General features: G+C 34.3%; 1 protein-coding gene across 2 annotated transcripts in view; it reads left to right on the top strand.

The window, feature by feature from the left end:
• The window catches only part of LOC136024735 (proline-rich nuclear receptor coactivator 2-like), a 31,290-nt gene extending 11,541 nt beyond the window's left edge, over positions 1-19,749 (top strand). The window contains exons 1-3 of one of the 2 annotated variants that reach the window (XM_065700168.1): positions 11,573-11,722; positions 12,553-12,661; positions 16,010-19,749. In XM_065700168.1, coding sequence (XP_065556240.1) covers positions 11,660-11,722; positions 12,553-12,661; positions 16,010-16,152 — 315 coding nt within the window. In that variant the 5' untranslated portion in view covers positions 11,573-11,659 and the 3' untranslated portion in view covers positions 16,153-19,749. Of the gene's footprint in view, positions 1-11,572; positions 11,723-12,552; positions 12,662-16,009 lie in introns of those variants that run through there. The other variant, XM_065700167.1, reaches the window with a different exon arrangement.
• Positions 19,750-21,221: the final 1,472 nt, after the last annotated feature.

Below are 21,221 nucleotides of genomic sequence, written 5' to 3'. Positions count from 1 at the left end.
TCCAGTAAGTTGGAGCTATGGCTTGGAGCTATGGTGGACCTATCAGCCTCTGCTCAATGTGTTTTCAGTCATGTTGAAAGGATATTTAAATTTGGAGAAAAGTACTGGTATCTTGGCTGTTATGGGTTTTCAACATTGAATTGTTGATGAAAGGTTTTTTTTATGAAATAGATTATCCAGATATTGAGGGAAATGGTTCAATTCTGGCATGCAATTGACTTTGAGCTTGGATTCAAGATGATTTATCAAAGAGAATAATGTTTGTATATTGTATATAAAAATTCACCAAACACAGGCCTCTGATATATACAACGTGTGACAGAAAAGTAATGAGACTGATTTTTAACTTAGCAAAGGTTTTATTTCTTTCAAACATCCATGTTATCCCCGTCAAAGCAGTTACCCTGGGCAGCTACACAGCAATGGAGACATTTTTCCCCTGTTTGTAGCAGTGCTGGAAGTCTTCAATCATGCTCTTCTGTATGTCTGTTGCAATTTCTCAGATGATTTCAAAAGTTCTGAAATGATGGTCTTTGATGTAGTTTTTCAGTCTGAAGTCACAGGGACTGAGGTCAGGGGAATAGGGAACAACAAGAATGTCTTGAGGTTAAAAATTCTCTTGTGGAGATGGCAGTGTGACATGGAGCTTGTCAGGACGGAGCAACCATTTCTCTGCAATGTCTTGTCTCACGCGAATGTCTCTTCTGATTCTTTCAAGGTTAGTTTTACAAGAATAGGGTAAATCTTTTGAAATTTAATCGTTCCTTAAAAATTTGTAATGTTAAACGATAAACGACAGTTTGATCTTACAAGAATTTTCACACATTTGATGTTTTTGTCAGCTCTCAAAGTTGAAGGCCTGCCTGAACATTGTTCATCTTCAAAATCCTTTACACTTTCCAAAAATACCTTTGTGTCAGTGAAAAAATGAGCTCAGGTCCTCCTGAGCTCATTTGGAGGACCCAATGGTCCTCCTAGGACTGTTTTAACTTTTGAAACATCACACTTGCCAATTCTCCAAACTTAGCACACCATTTAATGGTACAACATTGCTCCATTGTCTGATGTTCCATTTTGCTTGCTGCCCAGTGAAAGCACAACTTCGTTAATCACAGTCTAAAAATTCACATAGTGAATAGACAGAGTAAAAACTTGGTAGTTAGTTATGCGAGGGTTCTGATACACGTGCCCTCTCAAGGATAAAAGCACAAGGTTGCCAGATCGCTTGCAGTATCACCTGTCTCATTATTTATCTGCCACACCTCATATCCCTTGAGGTTTGGACCTGTGTCTTCACCTTTCTTCCTCTATCCAACGTGTCTTTTTATTATTTTAGAATTAACGACGCTTCTTGACTACTAAGGTCCCTGCGTCGGCTCTGCAGTGCATTCCTGCAGCGTGATTCGATCTCTGGGTCCCGTATTACCAAGCTAAGGTCAAATCCACTGCGCCACCACAGGACCCAATGTGTCTTTATTCACGTTGGTAGGATATTTGAATTGTCTCACCAAAGGAAGTTTCTGTTTTGTTTCTTTTTATGATACAGTGTGGCAACCAAGGAGAGAATTTACGCAACAAAAAATCTTAAAATCCTGTGTAGGCCTTCCATTCTCCAAATGGGACTCGATTATTCTTGATTGTAGAGTATGGAATGAGTGGGAATGATGAGCTGAAATCTTGAATTCTTGATTCTGTATCTCCTAGGAACATATTGGCAATGGGTAACTTTATTTTAAAAGGCTTAGGGGTCTGTAAATAGGAAGGTTTTTCCTCACTTGTATCAGTTTTTTGCTTTTGTGTGTGGCCTATTGACTGAAATACACATCTTTGTATGCATAACATCAGGGCAAAACATTTCTTCATCATGGACAAAATAGTGACATCGTCATCAGAAGCTGCCATGAACTTTCACCCGTTTGTATAAGGGTAATATTAACAGAATACTTTATGAAGTTAAGGATTCCAATGGTCCGATTTACCAGTCGTAGGGGTACAGATATCTTTTATGTTTCACCAGATATCTCACTTCAAAATTATTACCAACCTCAAATGTCATCCAATCAGATGATTTGTCCTCCTAAAGGTTGACGATATCCAATGACATTACATGGGCGGAACGTTATCCAATCCAAACATTGGCGGAGCGTTATCTAATCCTATGAAGCGGATAGGCCCGGGCGTATGAGTTTTGTTAGATAGTCAATGTAATTGAGGATCACTTCAGCCCGTATATTGTGCTGGCAGTGTGATATCTATGTAAGCATCAATAATCTGTGATAGGGGGTATAAGCTGCTTTAGTACTGTCTGACGAAGATAGTAGTGATTCAGATGAATTTTCAATACAGTTAAAATAACCAATTAACAGCATCCCAGGTAGAAACATGATATTTTTATTAGGGAATTTTAATGCATGGTCAGCAGAACCAAGAATGGATGGTATCCTATCCTAGGTAATTTTGGTATTGAAAAGGAAAATGGTAGTGGTATAGGATTGCTGCAATTTTGTGTGTATAACCATCTAGTTATAGCCAATACGGTATTTGGTTATAAAATGGCCCATAACTTAATGAGATACTCACATAATGATATGACGGTCAGCCCTATTGATTATGTTATAATAAATCGCAGACTGACAGAATCGATATATGACACTACGGTATTTATGGGTGCTGTTTTAAAGATCTATAAGCTGAACTGCCAGCCATGACAGAAAACACAGCTGAAAGAGAACTCTATCGATGAAGAAAACAAACAGGACTACGGCCCCTAGAAGAAAAAGACAAAACTAAAGCGATGTCTTTGTCTTGAACGCTAGGAAAACAAAGATAAAAACTAAAATCAAAAACCAAGAAATAAAATTTTAGCGTTTATCTTTATTTTCTTAATGTTCAATACGTCTTATTGCATACAGGTGAATTCTTCTGTTTCAGCAAACGAGGGTCTTTTCAGTCGAGACTATTCAGCCCTTTTCCTTTTGACTCACTCTGTGAGATGAACAGAGCTACTGAGTTGGTTTGCCCTTATTTATCTTGAATCTGCTCAGATTTCTTTCAGTAGATCTTTTGATACTTGGAGGTGAAGTATAAGAGGATAAAAGAAGAAAAAAAGATAAATATATAAGATAAAAAGATATAAGATATAAGAAGATATATGAACAGAGCTACTGAATTGGTTGCTTTTATTTATCTTGAATCTGCTCAGATTTCTTTCAGTAGATCTTTTGATTCTTGAAGGTGAAATATAAGAGGACAAAAGAAGAAAAAAAAGATAAATATATAAGATAAAAAGATATAAGAAGATATATCTGAAGATAAAGATATAAGTAGATAAACACTGATTTCTGAGCTCTGTGTGCAGATATCAAACAGTTCGTGGTAACGAACTGTAGTAAGGAGCGACCCGGCTCAATAGTAACCGTAACTCTAAAAAATGGAATTTTGATACCAATAGTTACATCAAAAGAATCGCATTTTAATGCTGATTTTAAATATACAACTTTCATCAAGATCAGTTTTACCCATCAAAAGTTACGAGCCTAAGAAAATTTGCCTCATTTTAGAAAATAGGGGGAAACACCCCCTAAAAGTCATACAATGTTAACGAAAATCACACCATCAGATTCAGCGTATCAGAGAACCTTATTGTAGAATTTTCAAGCTCCTATCTACAAAAATGCGGAATTTCGAATTTTTTGCCAGAAGACAGATCACGGATGCGTGTTTATTTGTTTTTTTTTTTGTTTTTTTTTTCAGGGGTGATCGTATCGACTGAGTGGTCCTATAATCTTGCGAGAGGGCTCATTCTAACGAAAATTAAAAGTTCTAGTGCCCTTTTTAAGTGACCAAAAAAATTGGAGGGCACCTAGGCCCCCTCCCACGCTCATTTTTTCCCCAAAGTCACCAGATCAAAATTCTGAGATAGCCATTTTATTCACCATAGTCGAAAAACCTAATAACTATGGTCTTTAGGGACGACTTACGCCCCCGCAGTCCCCGTGGGATGGGCTGCAAGTTGAAAACTTTATGGTTACTGGGAAGTGTACAGACGTTTTCAGGGGAATTTTTTTGGTTGAGGGGGGGGGTTACGTTGGAGGACATTTCCATGGAGAGACTTCTCATGTTAAAAGAAAATTTCAATGAAGGGGGCGCAGGATTTTCTAGCCTTATTTGAAAAACATTGAAAAAATAAATATGAAAAGTTTCGTCTTGTGATAGTAAGGAGCAGCATTAAAACTTAAAACGAACAAAAATTATTACGCATATGAGGGGTTTACCTCCTCGTTATACCTCACTCTTTCCGCTAAAGTATTTTTAGCAATTTCAACTATTTATTCTACGGGCTTTGTGATTCAGAGGTCATTCTTAAGGAATTGGGACACAATCTAAGCTTTAGTGTAAAGAGCGAGGTATCGACGAGGGTTGAACCCCCTCATATTCGCAATAAAAACATACGAATATAGAAGTTCGTTTCGTAAGTTTTTTTCGTAAGTTACGTATATTTTTTACCAATGAAAACGTTGTAAAAAGATAAAAGTTCTAGTTGCCTTTTTAAGAATCAAAAACTTGGAGGGCAACTAGGCCTCCTCCTTCGCTTCTTTTTTCTCAAAATCTTCCGATTAATTGCAATTAATTAATATGCAAATAAAAAAAACAAGTTTTTGTAACGGTAAGTAAGGAGCGACATTAAAACTTAAAACGAACAGAAATTACTCCGTATATAAAAGGGACTTTTCCTCCTCAACGCCCCGCTCTTTACGCTAAGGTTTCTTACTGTTTTAAAAAGTAGAGTTAAGAGAAAGGGTCAAACTTTAGCGTAAAGAGCGAGGCGTTGAGGAGGAAAAGTCCCTTTTATATACGGAGTAATTTCTGTTCGTTTTAAGTTTTAATGTCGCTCCTTACTTTCAGTTAAAAAAAACTTGTTTTTTTTAATTTAATAGTCAGATAGACTCTTAGCTGATAGTGAGATTTTGTGGTGTTTGAAGCACTTGAACAGTTTACGTTGCAGGATATTACGTGCAGACGTCGGCATATTACATTCAAATAGGCAATGGTTAATTGTTTCGTTTTTTAAATTACAAAACCTGCAAAGAGGGGAAGAGGGAGCTGAGTCACTTGAATTAGGGAATTGATATGAAAGTGCCTGAAAATTTAGCCCGTTTGACCCAGACCGAATTCTATGATAAATTTTAAAAAGATGCCTATTGGGGAAAGGCGATAAAATTGGATTATTCTTATTTAACAATGCATCTGATAATCTCCAGGGGTATATGTCTCTAATGGGGGTTGGTCTCCCACTTTTTTGGTCATTATTTAGTGAGTTTTTTTGCAATTTCCTTAGCCTGATCGCGAAATGTCCGTTGCTTTAGTTTTGTCTTTTTCTTCTGCTGTCCATAGTCCCGTTTGTTTTCTTCGTCGCGAGAGTTCTCTCTTTCTTTGATTTTTTTGTACGGTGCTGTCAAAAGTAAATATCGCCATCTATTAGTCTCTTTTAAGTTAATCTGAAGCTGGAATTTAAGAATGGTAACTACCTTCCAGGAAGTTATAACGGTGGTAGATTCTTGGATGAGAATTTGATTGGAACTTTTCTAGACCAGTTGACACTGGAAAGTTAGATTTGATAATGTTGGATGGATAAAATAATAGAAAAATAGTTATTTGAAGTAGTAGAAGCTGTCTTAGGAAGAAAGCTTAGAACCGCAGCTAGAAATATTAGCGAAAATGCTGTGAGCTCGGTAGAAAGAACGAGGGGTTTATAAAAGAAGTTTACGAATGAATAAGGGGATAATAAGAAATTTAGAGAAGGTGTTAAAGTAGGATTTAAGAAGGTGTTCAATGGAACCCATGGAAATTGTCGAGATTTAATTAAAATCATAAAATATTTAAAAGTTATTGAATTTCATGTGATTCTACTAAACCATGGAAATTTTTTTCCATGACATTTTTCAAATGAGTTTTTTTTTTACAATTCGGAAGTGAAGGAAGATCTATTTTGGGAAGAGAATTTAAAGACAGAACAAAAGAATAAAGATACTAAAAGAAAGAAAAGATACTAAAAGAAACAAAAGAAAAGAAAAGATACTAAAAGAAACAAAAGATACTAAAAGAATTGAAAAATAAAGAAGCCTGATATACTGATAGTGTGGTAAATGAATTCTTTGAAATATGGTGTCAGCGAAATTAGAACTAAATTACTGAAAATTATTGATATGGTTTTTGAAAAGGAGGGAAGTGCCTAGTGATTTTGGGCTAACTTCAATTAAATACATTTATAAGAAAAATGAGAGTGAGTGTGGTAATTATAGAAACATCATGCAAATTACTTAGCATGATAATACTAATTAGACTAAGAGGATTAACTTTAGAGTACTTTAGATTAACTTTAAATTGCTTTAGGTATTTTGGACTAAGAGGTACTTCAGTGTAGTTTTAGGAAGGGGAAAGGATGTGCTGACCAAATTTTTACTTTAAAATTAGTAATTGAGAAGCGCTGAAATCACCAAACCGCTTTTAGTCTTCAGTTTATAGATTACAGGCATTTCATTCAGTCGATAGGAGAGCTTTGGTAAAGGTTCTATGCTTTTGTGCTATGCCAAGTAAGTTGAGTATAGTGAGTATTGCTGTGTACGAGGATAATTTTGCTGCGTCTAAGGTTGGAAGTGAAGATGTTAGTTGGTTTGATGTTGAACCAGGAGTTAAGCAGGGTTGTGCCCAAGGCTATGTCCAGGATTTTTGTTTGGGGGTTGGGGGCTATAAAAAATATTTAAAAAAAAACACTTCAAAGATCTGTGTTTCTCGCATTTTGTTACTTTTTTACGAGTCAGAAAAAAAATTTCGGGGGGTGGTTCAAACCTGTCCCCCCTCCCCTGGATAAGCCCTTGATTTTGCCTGCACCTGTTCATATGGATTATTTAAGTAAAACCACGGCAAAGGCTATGGGAGAATATGTAATCATCTGGGGTGGTAAAGTTCTCCTAAACATAGATTGTGTTGATGATTTGAGTGTGCTAGATAGAAAAAATTAGAAAATAAATAAATTTTCGATGGTTTTATGAGTTCATGATGAACGAATAGGTTTGAAAATTAATGTAAAGAAGACTAAGCCGCTTGGACTGAAGAGGCGATGTGGGACAACCAGAAGCTCGATTAGGTGGATTGTTTCACTTACCTGAGTAGGCCTAATATTATTAGTGAACATTGTGGGTGCAGTGGAATATTCACGGCCTGAGATTTTGTTTTTTCGCAGTCGAAAAAGTTTGGAGGAATTGAAAGATCAGCCTGCACACCAAAATTAGAATATTGGAAGCTACAGTAGTGATAGTGGTAAAGCTTTGTTCTGAGGGGGGTTGCTGCAAACGGTAGAGGAATATTTATCAAATATTTTCCAGAAGAATTTTTTAAGGGTAGTTTTGGGTAGCCTACCCGTTTGACCGACTGTATATAAAGCAACAAGCTCTGCAAAAAATGTGTTCTATCCCACTTTCTAGGGCTATAATAAAAGAAGGACTGTAATGTCTAGGACACGTTTTTACACTACAGATTGCCAAAGAATATTCTGTTTGGCCATCCATATGGAGCCCAACGAAAAATGGGTCGTCCCTGAGTGTAATGGGGAGATGGAGTAAAGAAGAATTTAAAGTAAATTGAAACCCTTTTGGAGGGTGGAAAGAGGAAAGCTTCGGATAGATAGGGGAGAGAAAGAAGTTTGTGCAGCTCAGTTGACTTGGTGCTGTAGTGGATTGTCAGTAGTAGTAGTAGTAGTAGTAGTAGTGGTTTAAGGTGTTACTTAAGCATCCTTAATATTTTTAAGATTTGAATTTTCTGTCATCACTTGCATAGTTTCTGTAAAAAAAAATTTTTTAATTTTTGTTAACTTTAAATTTCGACGGGATTTTGGAAAAGCCGATTTTATTTGGGGGAAATTCGGGGAAAGGTCTCCAAAATAGAAAAATAGTGGTAGCACTCTCTTATTTTGGGCTATGTTTTTTGGGCTTATTTTGGGCTCTTATTTTGTCTTATTTAGTCTTATTCTGTCTTATTTTGTAATAATCTTATTTAATTATTATTTATTATTTTGGGCTCTTATTTTGGGCTTATTTGGAATACTTGATCTTGGCAAGAACCTGAAGGTTCTAATATCTTTCAAATTTTACACAAATAAAATAACAAACAGACTAAAATACTGAAATGCGCACAAGAAGTTTTTTGAATCAATCAGTTGAGATATCAAACTTTTATCATTTCAAACTGCTTATAATTTATTTACTGTGTATCGTGTTTTTTCCCAAGCAATTGCACTTTCATTAAAACTATTCTTAATTTAATATTAACCTCAATAAAAAAGCTAAACATTTTCACAAAGGAAAGTATTTTATCTAAAAAATTGTAGTCCAAACATAAGAAAATTGCAGATTTTCTTGGAAGATGCGTCATTGAGATGCCTTGGATAATTGACCAGTTAATCGTGCAAACGTGGTAGCCTAGTTATGATTTCAGTAGAGTATTTTTACATAAAAATAAATTGTAAACTCCCCTTTAGTTTCGCGTTAAGTGGAAGTTGTGTCAATAGTATTTGACACAACTAATTTTATACTAATAATTTTTTTTTCATAATGACTCCTTTGGTGGGCAAGATTAGCTTGGCTGTGGTGAACTTTATTTGTGTTATAACTCCCTTCTGCTCAAGACATAAACCGTCTACAGTATGCTGAGATGTTAAGTTGAACCTTCGCCTCCTCCCAATAGTTAGTTCCTGGGCAATCTAAATTCTCGTTCTTTAGCCGGTGGCATTGTCTGGCCGCAAAAATGTCAGTAGACTGGCAATTTGGCCAAGAAAATGGAAATTTTGTATGAGAAGATGGGGAGGGGGGCTGCCAACACCCAATTTCACTTACTGTCTTTGAGCCATGATATTACTTAAGGGACGAGAACAAGATCCCTTCCAGGGAGGGGTACTGCCCACCCTCCCCCGAAATTTTTGTCCGGCTCTTGGGAACGTAACAAAATGAATAAAACAAATTTTGAGGGGTTTTGACTGTCCCCCCTGAAATATTGTCCGACTCGCGGAAACGTATCAAAATGAATAAACAAATTTTGAGGGGTTTTAAAACTCAACTTAACTTTACTAATATCAAATAATCAATAGATGCATCTCTTTTACCACCCCCCACAAAAGGCTCCATAGTCTGTGAACGTAGGGAAAAGCATTACAATCATGTAACACAAAAAATTACATCATTGCAATCATTGCAGACATTACAATCATAAAAGATTTTTGTATATGTTTTTGACATCCATTTCATAAAATTTTAGTGGAAGTGCAATTGTTTAATTTTGGGAAATATTCTACAGGTAAAAGGTGATTGTGTAATAAGGAAGCTATTTGTGTGCTTTTGAGCAGATACAATTTGCCTGAAACTGCCCCGTTGGTAATGCTAGGCCTATGTCTAAAAAAAGGTAAAGAATACGACATTGGACTTTACAGTCCCTACCGGCCGTGCTGGTTTCCGTTTCTTGGCCCTTTGGCCAGGAAATGCAATGGGGGGCTGGGGGCAAACTATCTGGTTCATTCGCACACCTTTCCTGTTTACCTTCCCCAGATTTCTCCAGGTACCCATTCAGAGCTGCTTCGACTCTGGCTGAGCTTACAGGGTCATGCCATTGACGCCCGTCCCAAACCAAATAGTTGGGCATACTAGGAATCGAACCCTCGCCCTTTCGGGCAAAGGATCCTAAATCCAGCGCACCAATCGACTCGGCTTGTATTTTTATGAGTTAGGGGGGGGGGGGGGGTTAGATTTGAAAAAGGATTTTTGTCAGTTGAACTATTGGAAGATAAATTGGAATCATTATACCATATGTGTAGTTTATCTTATTTATTCTCATGCCCTTTATCTTATTTCAATTAAAGTCTTCTTAGAGAGTTACTATTTTTATTGTTGAATTCAATGCACTGGGCAACAACTGGATAACTGGTAGAATCAACGAACTCATTGATGAGGACTAGACCTGAAAGTGAACGAACTTTGCCCAAAAGAAATTCGAGGAAATTTCTAAAAGCCGCTATAATTGTTTATAGTTATTAAAGTTGTCAAAATATTGTGACATTTAAAGCAAAGGTCCTCAAAGCCAATGTACTCAGGAATTGGGATAAGGGATGGGAACATAAGACCTCAAAGATTGTCCTTAGAATCCATCCTGCTTTCTATTAGGGATCCCCCTTAGTTGTGTTTTATTTGGATTTAGATTTCATAAGGATCTCATTTTTTAAGTTGGGTTCTATTTATTTATATTTGTTTTAGCAGGAGGGTCATAACATGTATGCACTTGAAATATCAAAAATTGAAAATATGCTCGAAATTTATTTAAATAGAAATTTGTTGGGGAGGGGGGGGTGGAGCTCTTCAAAATTCCTAAACTGGGGTAATTCCATAAATTTTTTTAACCTTCTTGAAAATACTGTACTTTTGTCCGTGATTTGCCTTTTGGCAAAAAATACAAAATTCCACATTTTTGTAGATAGGAGCTTAAAACTTCTACAATAGGGTTCTCTGATACGCTGAATCTGATGATGTGATTTTCGTTAAGATTATATGACTTTTAGGGGTTGTTTCACCCTATTTTCTAAAATAAGGCAACTTTTCTCAGGCTCGTAACTTTTGACGGGTAAGACTAAACTGGATTAAACTTATATATTTAAAATCAGCATTAAAATGCAATTCTTTTGATGTAGCTATTGATATCAAAATTCCATTTATTAGAGTTTTGGTTACTATTGAGCCGGGTCGCTCCTTACTACAGTTCGTTACCACGAACTGTTTGACAAGAACTTGAGTGTGGTAACTATAAAACAAAAGTACAGAAAATTCTTTTTCTGATCCGGTCTTTTCTGATTCGGTAATGCTTCAAGAATTTGTCAAAAATTACAGGATCTAAATCAGATGTCGTTTGGAAGTAGTTTTTAAAATTGCCATTCAATGGTCTAGCCTTATCAAATGTCTTCCTTATCCCCAAAAAAACTACGTAAAAATTATGGTTTGTGTAGTCTTATAACTACAATAAATGCTCTATTAAGAATATATTGTTTCTTAGTTTCAAAATGTCTAAGTTTGATCAAGTCCAATTTTAAGATAAAAGTTCCACAGACTAAAGGTGCGGATAGATAATTAATGGTTTTTTTTTGGGGGGGGGGTGCATTGATCAAAAATTGGCTCCACCATTGGTATGTTTCGCTCTTTTAACCCTGTAAATAGTGTAACTTTTCACCTTCTGAGGGGGCATGTGCCACTTAAAGCGCTCCTTCGATCATGTAAAATGGATAGGCCATTTATTTTGACAAGTGGCCTGACTGTATTAAAAAATCATAATTTATCCTCCAAAACTCGAACGTTCATTTTTTTGTCATTGTTTCCATTTTTCTTATAAAAATAAAATTCCTTGTTGCCATAAAAATAATAGTTTGATGGTAGACTCACGTAGGCTTTTAAAAAGGAACCGGTTTTTCTTGGCTAATGCGCAGTACCCGCTCCTTTGTGACGTCAGATGTTTTGAAGGACTTGCTTCTTAAAGAGAAATCGTTGGCCTCAGATGCAATATAGATTTGGAATTGAAAATATTGTTTTTGGTTTTACTAAAAGAGGTGGCTACATTAAATAAGTACATAATGTTTTTGAATGGATTGAATAAGTTCTCTGACGGTGACAGAAGCTCGGGGGCTTCAAGTCCGGTAGGTTTCACTTTTATTTTGTCAAATGGAAGTGTGTTTAGAGTAGGGTGAAAAACCAGTATCCAATTGAGCAAATTATGTAAAACTAAAACCCTCACATCTTGTTACCAAAGAGGAGTTGTGATGAATTGTGTATATCAGAGAAATTAAGCTATACATCAGTAAGACTATTATTAAAATTGTTTAAGATCGGACGCTTGAAATCATTAGTTTATTTACTTACCTATAAGTACTTCTTTTTGGAAATACCAATTATTCCATTTTGATGTAAATATCCTTTTATTGTTTCAGCTTTATCAACATATTAATGGAATGCTGACTTTCTTTGGATTCTAAAAAATGTAGCTTAACTTTTATTGTTGGTGACTTCTTGCTATCTCAGAAAGGGGTTAGGTTAGGAAGATGAGACTTTCAGGGATGTGTCTACAGGCTAAAGTATGGGTCAATGTTGATATTACCAGAACAATTTTTTGGGGTCATGAAACTAGGGTAGATACACAGTTATCATCAATGTGAACAACTTTTTATGTAGCAAACCCTTCGCCGACTCACCGTTATGGAGTTATTCAAACTGAAAGTTGGTCATTTTTCTGTCAATTTCCACTGTTTTTTAGAATTTTTCTGTAGGATTGATTGTGCTATTGTTGCCATTGAATAATTATAATATATATATATATATATATATATATATATATATATATATATATATATATATATATATATATGACATATAATGTTAAAATGACATATATGTAAGTGGCATTCTCAAACTTGTTTTTACCTTTTCTATGTTTGAAAGCTTTTAGATAATATTTTTTTTCATTTTTAAGGCCAATTCTGAAGGTTACAGGACCCCACCCCGAAGGATCCCAAGCTGGTCTGAGAGTTCAGGTAGTCCGCGATCGTACTCTCCTTTTAACAAGGATATATCATATGCTGGTGAGATATCATTTAATTTATTTGTCTTAATTTGTATAATAAAGGGTCTTGCTTCTATTATAGAAGTTAATATTCAAATTGTTGGGTGTGTGTATAATTCAACTCTCGTTTATCTCAGCCCTGTGTATCCCCCTGTGCAAAATAGCCCCATTTGATATAACTTAACCAATTGAAACTAACCTGTTGTAGGGGTTGATTTAAATGAGGGTCAAGATGAACAGGAGTTGATTTGACCAAAGGTTGAGTTTAAAAAGGGTTGGTTCATAGGAGAAGGGGGGGGGTCAGTTGAAGAGGATCGAGTTGCCTGGGAACTAAGTAATCAAGATTACTGCGACAAGGCTATGGCTTTCTCCTGTGTTGAATAGAATAGATAAGAGGCCACGCCCTACTCAATGTTCAAATTAATGGTAATCCTGAACCTGTATCAGGGTATGGTTTTAATGTAAGGTGAATAGGAAAAATAGTGCATGATTCTGATTTTAGTGTTATTAGTGCTATTGATTATATCTATGTTAAACAAGCTGTTAAACGAGTTAAGGCAGAACTGGGTGAAGGGGCCCTAACTGTATCTTCCGGGGTGTTTTTAAAACTAGTTCTAACTTAGCACTCCCATTTGGATTAAGTTAGGGTGTGTTTTTTCTTTCTTGAATCTGAGAAACCCTTCCATGCTCTTATCAGAGCCAAATTATTGGGCCCAATATGTATATCAAGACCAGATTTTTTTTTTTTTATTTAATCATGGTTTTCACTAGCCAAACTTGCATTACTCTTCCAAAGGATAAATGGCACAATCTATATATATAAAAATAAGTTGTCTGTGTGTGGATCAGGTGACGTCATGTTTATCCGCATATGACGTCTGAATTATTTCACACTAATACAAAAGAAGAAAAAAACTAAAAAAGGTAAAAACTACAAAAAAAAACTAAAAAGAAAAAAACTAAAAAAGCTAAAAAACTAAAAAAAAACTAAAAAAAGGTAAAAATCTAATAACTAAAAAAAACTGAAAAAAATAAAAAAAGGCAAAAACAACAAAAAAAATAAAAACTAATAAAAAAACTAAAAAAACTAAAAAAAACTAAAAAAAGGTAAAAAACTAAAAAAAAACTAAAAACTAAAAAAGAAAAAAACTAAAAAAAAGGAAAAAACTGAAAAATAAAAGAGAAAAAGAAAACTAAAAAAATATGAATAAATATATATAAAAATAAGTTGTTTGTGGGTTCTGTCTGTCTGTCGAGTGACGTCGTGTTTGTCCGCATATGACGTCTGAATTATTTCACACTAATACAAAAGAAGAAAAAAAACTAAAAAAGGTAAAAACTACAAAAAAAACTAAAAAGAAAAAAAACTAAAAAAGCTAAAAAACTAAAAAAAACTAAAAAAAGGTAAAAAACTAAAAACTAAAAAAAACTGAAAAAACTAAAAAAAGGCAAAAACTAAAAAAAAAATAAAAACTAATAAAAAAACTAAAAAAGCTAAAAAACTAAAAAAACTAAAAAAAGGTAAAAAACAAAAAAAAACTAAAAAAGAAAAAACTAAAAAAAAGGAAAAAACTGAAAAATAAGAGAAAAAGAAAACTAAAAAAATATTAATAAATATAAAAAATATAAATATAAATATAATATAAATTAGCAATCAACAAAGCACCGAGACACAAATGACGACCGGGACACAGGGAGTATAAATGACGACCAGGACATAAGTAAAAAAAAAAAATAAAAAAACTAAAAAAATGGTAAAAACTACAAAAAAACTAAAAACTAATAAAAAAACTAAAAAATCTAAAAATCTAAATAAACTAAAAAAGAAAAAAAAAGAAAAAAGGAAAAAAATAAAGGAGAAAAACAAAACTAAAAAACGAATGTATATACAGACCGGGACACCGGGATACAAATGACGACCGGGACACAGGGAATATAAATGACGACCGGGACACAGGGACACAACTACAATGGGGACGCCGGGGGGCACAGGGGGATATAAATGACGACCGGGACACAAGGAATATAAATGACGCCCGGGACACTCAAAGAGAAATCACAGACTGGAACACCGGGACACAAATGACGACCGGGACACAGGGACATAACTACAAAGGGGACGCCGGGGTGCACAGGGGGATATATAAATGACGATGGCGACTCAGGGAATGGTCGATTAGCAATCACCATCAACAAAGCTCAAGGGCAATCATTAGAATCATGAGGTATAGATCTGAATACGGATTGTTTTCCCATGGACCATTATATGTTGCATGTTCAAGAGTCGGTAAACCTGACAATCTATTTATATGCACAGACAATGGGACAGCAAAGAATGTTGTATATTCGCAAGTTTTACGTAGTTAAAAACATATATATATATATATATATATATATATATATATATATATATATATATATATATATATCTATATATATCTATATATATATCTATATATATATCTATATATCTATATCTATATTCACAGGTGGGACATAGGGACACAACTACAATGGCGCGTAACTAATATGGCGCGTAACGACTTACGCGCGCGGGGGGGCTTGGGGGGGGCGCGAAGCGCCCTCACCAACTAGGTGTTGGGGTGGCGCGAAGCGCCACCCCAACAGCTAGTAAAAAATAAATATGTTACTCTGCTGTTTTTTTTTTTTTTTTTTTTTTTTTTTTTTTTTTTTTTTTTTTTTTTTTTTTTTTTTTTTTTTTGACTAGTAGAAAGGTATATCTTTAATTTGCCTAGAAGTTCCCAAAATATAATATGCAGTTTTTTAAAGATACTTGAGGTACGTTTTTGGGGAAAGAAATAAGATTATTTGTTTAAGGGTATGCCCTTGTAGTAAGGACCACCAGGGTGAAAGAAACGGGGGAAAAGTGCAATATTTAGCAATATACAGGACATCCTCCTGTTGTTTTGAGCTTCCCTGATTACAAGAATGTAATATATACATTGTAAGCATATGTAACAAATGTTCTTCTTCTGGTTTATATTTATTACTAACTCAAAGTTGGTCCATTTTTTTTCAAAACCCACGTTTATTTTAAAAACCCACGTTTTATTTTTGTTTTGAAATTTTTTATCGACATACTACTGAAGAAAAAAAAATAATGAAAATTTGAATTTTTATTTCATAATATGTTAAAATTTGTACTTGCACATGGGGGGAGGGCGAGTTGGGGATGTGAAATGAGTAGACAAGGGGACAAATGAATTTAAATGGGCAAAAACAAATTTATTCTGTTATTTCTTCACAAATTTATGCAAGGTATGTCCTCCTCATCATATGCACTCTTCTTTAAGACTGTCTTGAATACGTGAGGAATATCTATATTTTATTTTATATCTATTTTCAGGTGCCAGATTTGATGAGCCACCAAGTCCAAGAGTTTTGCCAATGCCCCCTGTTTCTTGGATTCCTGCCAGTCCAGCCCCACCGTCTCAACGGCGTGAAGTTATGGAGCTAGGACTTAAGAAGTTACTTGGCATTGAAAAATAAAGACCATCTCGCCCTCATCTCCTATACAGTATCGTCAAATTAGACATTGCATTAGTGTCTTATGTGGCAATGCTGACTAAGTTGGGTGTTGTGATCTCAATTGGTGTTTCAAGTTAATTGATGATTTTTGAACTTGCATTCTGGATTCAAAGGTTTTAGAACGCGTTATATGATCTATCGGAAGTTTTTGATTTGTTTTATTTCCCTATAATGAATAGCGCCAATAACTTATTCAAAGTTTTAGGCTACATTCCAGTCGACATTGACGTTGCTCTGGACTTTGGGCTGCCAAAAACATAAATCAAAATATTCGTTTTTTCTCGTTATATGTTTCTTTAAATAAAAAAAAAGATAAAAAAGCCCAAGGTACAAAGCATTGAAACTTCAGAAATTTTTCATGTATAAATGATGTAGTTTTATGTATGGTCATCTCCAGTCCTTTTTCAACTAGTCATTGTTTTGAAGTACTGGGGACTTGATTTTTGGTGTGAATTTTAAGGGTTGATTTCATTTCTGCTAGCATAACCAATTCGATTTGTCAGGGTTAAGTATAGAAATTGGTTCCTAATAGAGATTTTTCTTTTTTTGTTCGTTTATTATTAAAGTTTTTTGGCTTTAGGCATTTTAAATCGAGCTTTAATCTATTCTGCAGTATTTTCTCTTAAAACAAACTTTTTAATATAAATAAATTGTAATTATCTGTGAAACAGACACAGATAGGGAAGTATCTTTTTTAAAAGCTCCAAAATCTGGTTAATAGTGAAGAATTTGAATTAGAAGCGAGAAGCCTTAGCGGGTCTTTATTAGCCAATCTTTTAAATTCATTTCATGGATTTTTTATTTAAAATTATTGGCAGAAATAAAAAAAAAACTTCTGTGTTATTCGTGTTTGACATGATTAATTTCTACAGGACACTAATTAACAGGACATGCCTATTATGTTTTCTTTCTTTAATTGAATTGAATTTTAATTTTGACAAATTAGGTTTATTCTATTATACCCATTTGAATAAAGTAGAAAAGACTATCTCTTAAAAATGCTGGGACCAGTTTTGATAATTAAGTAGCATTTTAGGAAGTAAGTAAAAATTTATCTTAAATTTTTTATTGACAAACGTAATGGTATAAATAAATAAATACATGACATTCAGTAAAAAAAAATCTTCTATTTTCAATGTGAAAATATCAACATAGAAATATAATAATTTTGTGCACTTGTATATTCTTCCGCAGGGTATCAAAAGGTCGTATCTCCATAATTGTAAATTTTCAGAAGAGCAGATAAAAAACCTCAACTTTTTGTATCCCCTCTAAGAACCATAAAACAAAACGGATTGATATGTATTTGAGTATCAATTATTGTTTTATAGTTCTCAGAGGGGAAATAGATCGTGAGGTTTTTTGTTTTCTCTTCTGAAAATTTACAGTTTTGGAGATTTACCTTTTGATACCCGACTGACGATTTACTTTTGATGTAAAGCCAAGCTCGATTTAGATTTGCCTAGCATATGTGCCACTGTATTTGCACAATCAAAAAAAAAAATGTTTTTTATCTAGCTCAAAAGAAGGTAAAATCTCGTTAAATGTATGAATTTCGGCCAGGAAAAGTGATAAATTATTATATTTTGTCTCCTAATTTGCCACTATGTACACTGTGATACATGTACAACCAGCTCAGTGTTGAGCACAAGTGCCTATTGTATTGAAACAGTCCTTAGTTGTTATATGATGGTGGTTTCTTCTATGTAGCTCGTCACTGAGATCTAATGATGGAGCAGAAAATGATTGAATTATTTTGAAAAAAAATATTTGAGCTATAAACAAGGTTTTTAATACCGTTATGACCTATTTAACATCTTTGTAATGCCAATAGCCGTGTGTATTTGTTATGTTGGGTTTTCGAGTGTCTGATTAGCAAGTACTGCGAAACTTGAACTAAGAGCTAAAAAAAAGGGTTATTAAAGGATGTGTGGTTAATATTAAGCTATACGTATATATATCACATGAAAAATTAAGGGGTGGTTTTTTATTATTGATTTGCAAGTAAGTTTTTATTTTTGCGTGTTTCACGAAAACACGGGCAAAGGGCTTTTAAGAGCCTTTTTTTACCATGGGAAGGTCCTTTAGACCTGACGGAGAAATTCAACCTCGTGTCAAGTATGCCTAATTTAGTATAGAAATGTGGTTGCCTCTTTTTTATAAGCTCTTTGTCTGTCAGTTTTATGCGTCTGTTAGGTTTGACATGGCGACCTTATTTCTCTCAGCACTAGTATCACAAATACATTTACTTCAGTAACAGTGAGCAAAGAATATGTAGGCATTTATTAAATTTTCCATAGATTTTATTTTAATCTGGGAGATGTGAAGAAAACGTTCAATTATACGAAATTATGCATCTATCTGTGATTTAGTAGAATGTTGATTTTTGTGATAGCCAAGTTATCAACATTTAAATACTCTATATGAAAGTAAAAAATGATATAATTGTTCGTTTTCTGCATTTATTTGCGAAATTTCTCGATTTTTTTACTTTATTGTTTTAAATTGAAATCGTTTTAACGTAAGATTTTGATGACTTCACGCAGTTGATCTAAAAATACTAAAATTATTGATCTAGAAATGTTGGCATTTTGTAGCCTTTTTTAGCTCTTAGTTGTGCTAAAACTGTTTTGACGATGCTATAACTGGCAGATTCAGTGAATTACTCAGGTTCACATAGGACGAATTCAAACATGGTAATTTGAATTGTCATTCCGGTGATTCTAAATGCCAAATTTGGGCATTTTAATTGTCAAACTAGCAATCATTGTTGTCAATTTTAGCAATATTATTTGCTTTGTCAAATAATTTATTGGGTTGTTCAAATCAACTTTTTTTGTTGGTTGACCAAGAAATTCTTCTAGAAAAGTCAACAGATGTAGAAAAAGCAATTTTGTATGAAAATAAAGGGTACTAAAATTATTCGTGCTGAAATTCACGAGTTACCTCGCAGTAATTTTTTCTGTGTGAACCTAAAGTTGTGGAAATGGAGCCTAATCCTATTAAGCGTTACAATCGTATTTAGTTCTTTTATTTGTCATCACTCATGCTTAAAGTTTATCAGATTGGGTAATTTCCACCAATTGATGCTTATTTCCTCTTGTTATTTATTTTTAATAAATTAGTTTTAAAACATCGATTTCAATACTTGTGAACGAAACTAATCATTAACTACAGACAGGATCCAGAAATCCTCAACAGAAATAACTATTTGATTTAGATACACTTTTTTTAATTACTTACTCCTTATGTGATTAACTGCCTCCTAATTAAGCTAATTACATAGTATTCCAAAAACCACAATTTCTCTTAATATTTGAAGCAATTTTGACTGGTTGTGTTTAAGGCCAATCTTGGCTATACTAGGACTTTAAGGAAAAAAAGAATTAATAGGACGGTAAGGGGAAAAAGGATTAATAGGATTTTCAAAGGAAAAAAGAAAGTTAAGAGAAAAAAAAAGGACTAATACGTCCTAATAGTGATGCTTAATAGAAATTAGGGTTCATTATAAGTCCATGATGTATGCTTCTCTTCCATTATGTCAATATTAAGGATAAACCAATTTCTTCAAAATTAATTGATTAATTAAATTACTTAAATAATTATTTAGTCAATTAATTATTTTTAGTAAACTAATTTGAGTCCTGAATGAAGAAGTCGCTAAGGAAGTGTTAAAGGGAGTTGGTTTATTCTTGTCTCAGTTCTGCTTATTGCAATGTATTGTATCTACGCCTTTTACAGTATATAATAACTGATGTGATTATTCATGAATTTGAATAATTGAACAAAAATTCCAGTAAGAAATGTGAAATTTTCTAACCAAAGCCTTTTCCGTTTGGAACCCGATTTGTTTGAAGATGCTTTGTTGTATGTTTAGTACTCATCGAGTTTTTGTCTTCCATGTGAGAACCACCTTAAATATATAGACAGTGCCGTGAGTAAAGTCTAAGGAACTGTTTACAGTGAGATGGTCTTTTAGACCTGTACAAAAGTGTTTTTATATATATTTTGTTACATGTGATTAATGGACTGGACACGCTTTTGGACTGAATTAACGGACCCGTAAGTGATGATTTAATGCTGAATTGATCAACACAACTGCAATAGCCTAGATTTGTCAACACACCTGCAATAGCCCGGATTTATCTACAACTACCTACCCCTCTTATCCATAGAACCAAAGGCCCTTTTCAGGGCCACCAAATTTGGAAAGAAACTCTTGCTGTGAATAATCAGAAACCATTCCTTTTCAGGTTTTTTTTTTATGGCACTTGGTATTAACCAAGTGACATATAGGAATCGCAAATTCCATCGGTCTGTTGGTCCCGGTTTTGCTACTTTAGGCACTTCCAGGTAAGCTAGGACGATGAAATTTGGCAGGCGTATCAGGGGCCGGACCAGATTAAATTAGAAATAGTCGTTTTCCCGATTTGACCATCGGGTGGGGGGGGGCCTTTAATTGGGAAAACATAGAAAAATTGAAGTATTTTTAACTTACGAATGGTTGATTAGATCTTAATGAAATTTGATGTTTGGAAGGATATTGTGTCTCAGAGCTGTTATTTTAAATCCCGAACGGATCTGGTGATATTGATTGGGGGGAGTTGGGAGGGGGAAACCTAAAATCTTGGAAAACACTTAGAGTGGAGGGATCGGGATGAAACTTAGTGGAGAAAATAAGCACAAGTCCTAGATACATGATTGACATAACCGGAACGGATCCGCTCTCTTTGGGGTAGTTGGGGGGGGGGTTGGTAATTCTGAAAAATAAGAAAAAATGAGGTATTTTTAACTTACGAACGGGTGATTGGATCTCAATGAAATTTAATATTTAGAAGGATATCGTGTCTCAAAGCTCTCATTTTAAATCACGACTGGATCTGGTGGCATTGGGGGGAGTTTGGGGTGGGGGAACCTAAAATCATGGAAAACGCTTAGATTGGAGGGATCGGGATGAAACTTGGCGGGAAAAATAAGCAGAAGTCTTAGATACGTGATTTACATAATTGGAACGGATCCGCTCTATTCGG

This window comes from Artemia franciscana, chromosome 3 (assembly GCF_032884065.1).
Source record: "Artemia franciscana chromosome 3, ASM3288406v1, whole genome shotgun sequence".
Lineage (NCBI taxonomy): Eukaryota > Metazoa > Arthropoda > Branchiopoda > Anostraca > Artemiidae > Artemia > Artemia franciscana.
The sequence above is the reverse complement of the archived record's forward strand: the minus strand, read 5'-3'. Positions and strand labels throughout refer to the sequence as shown.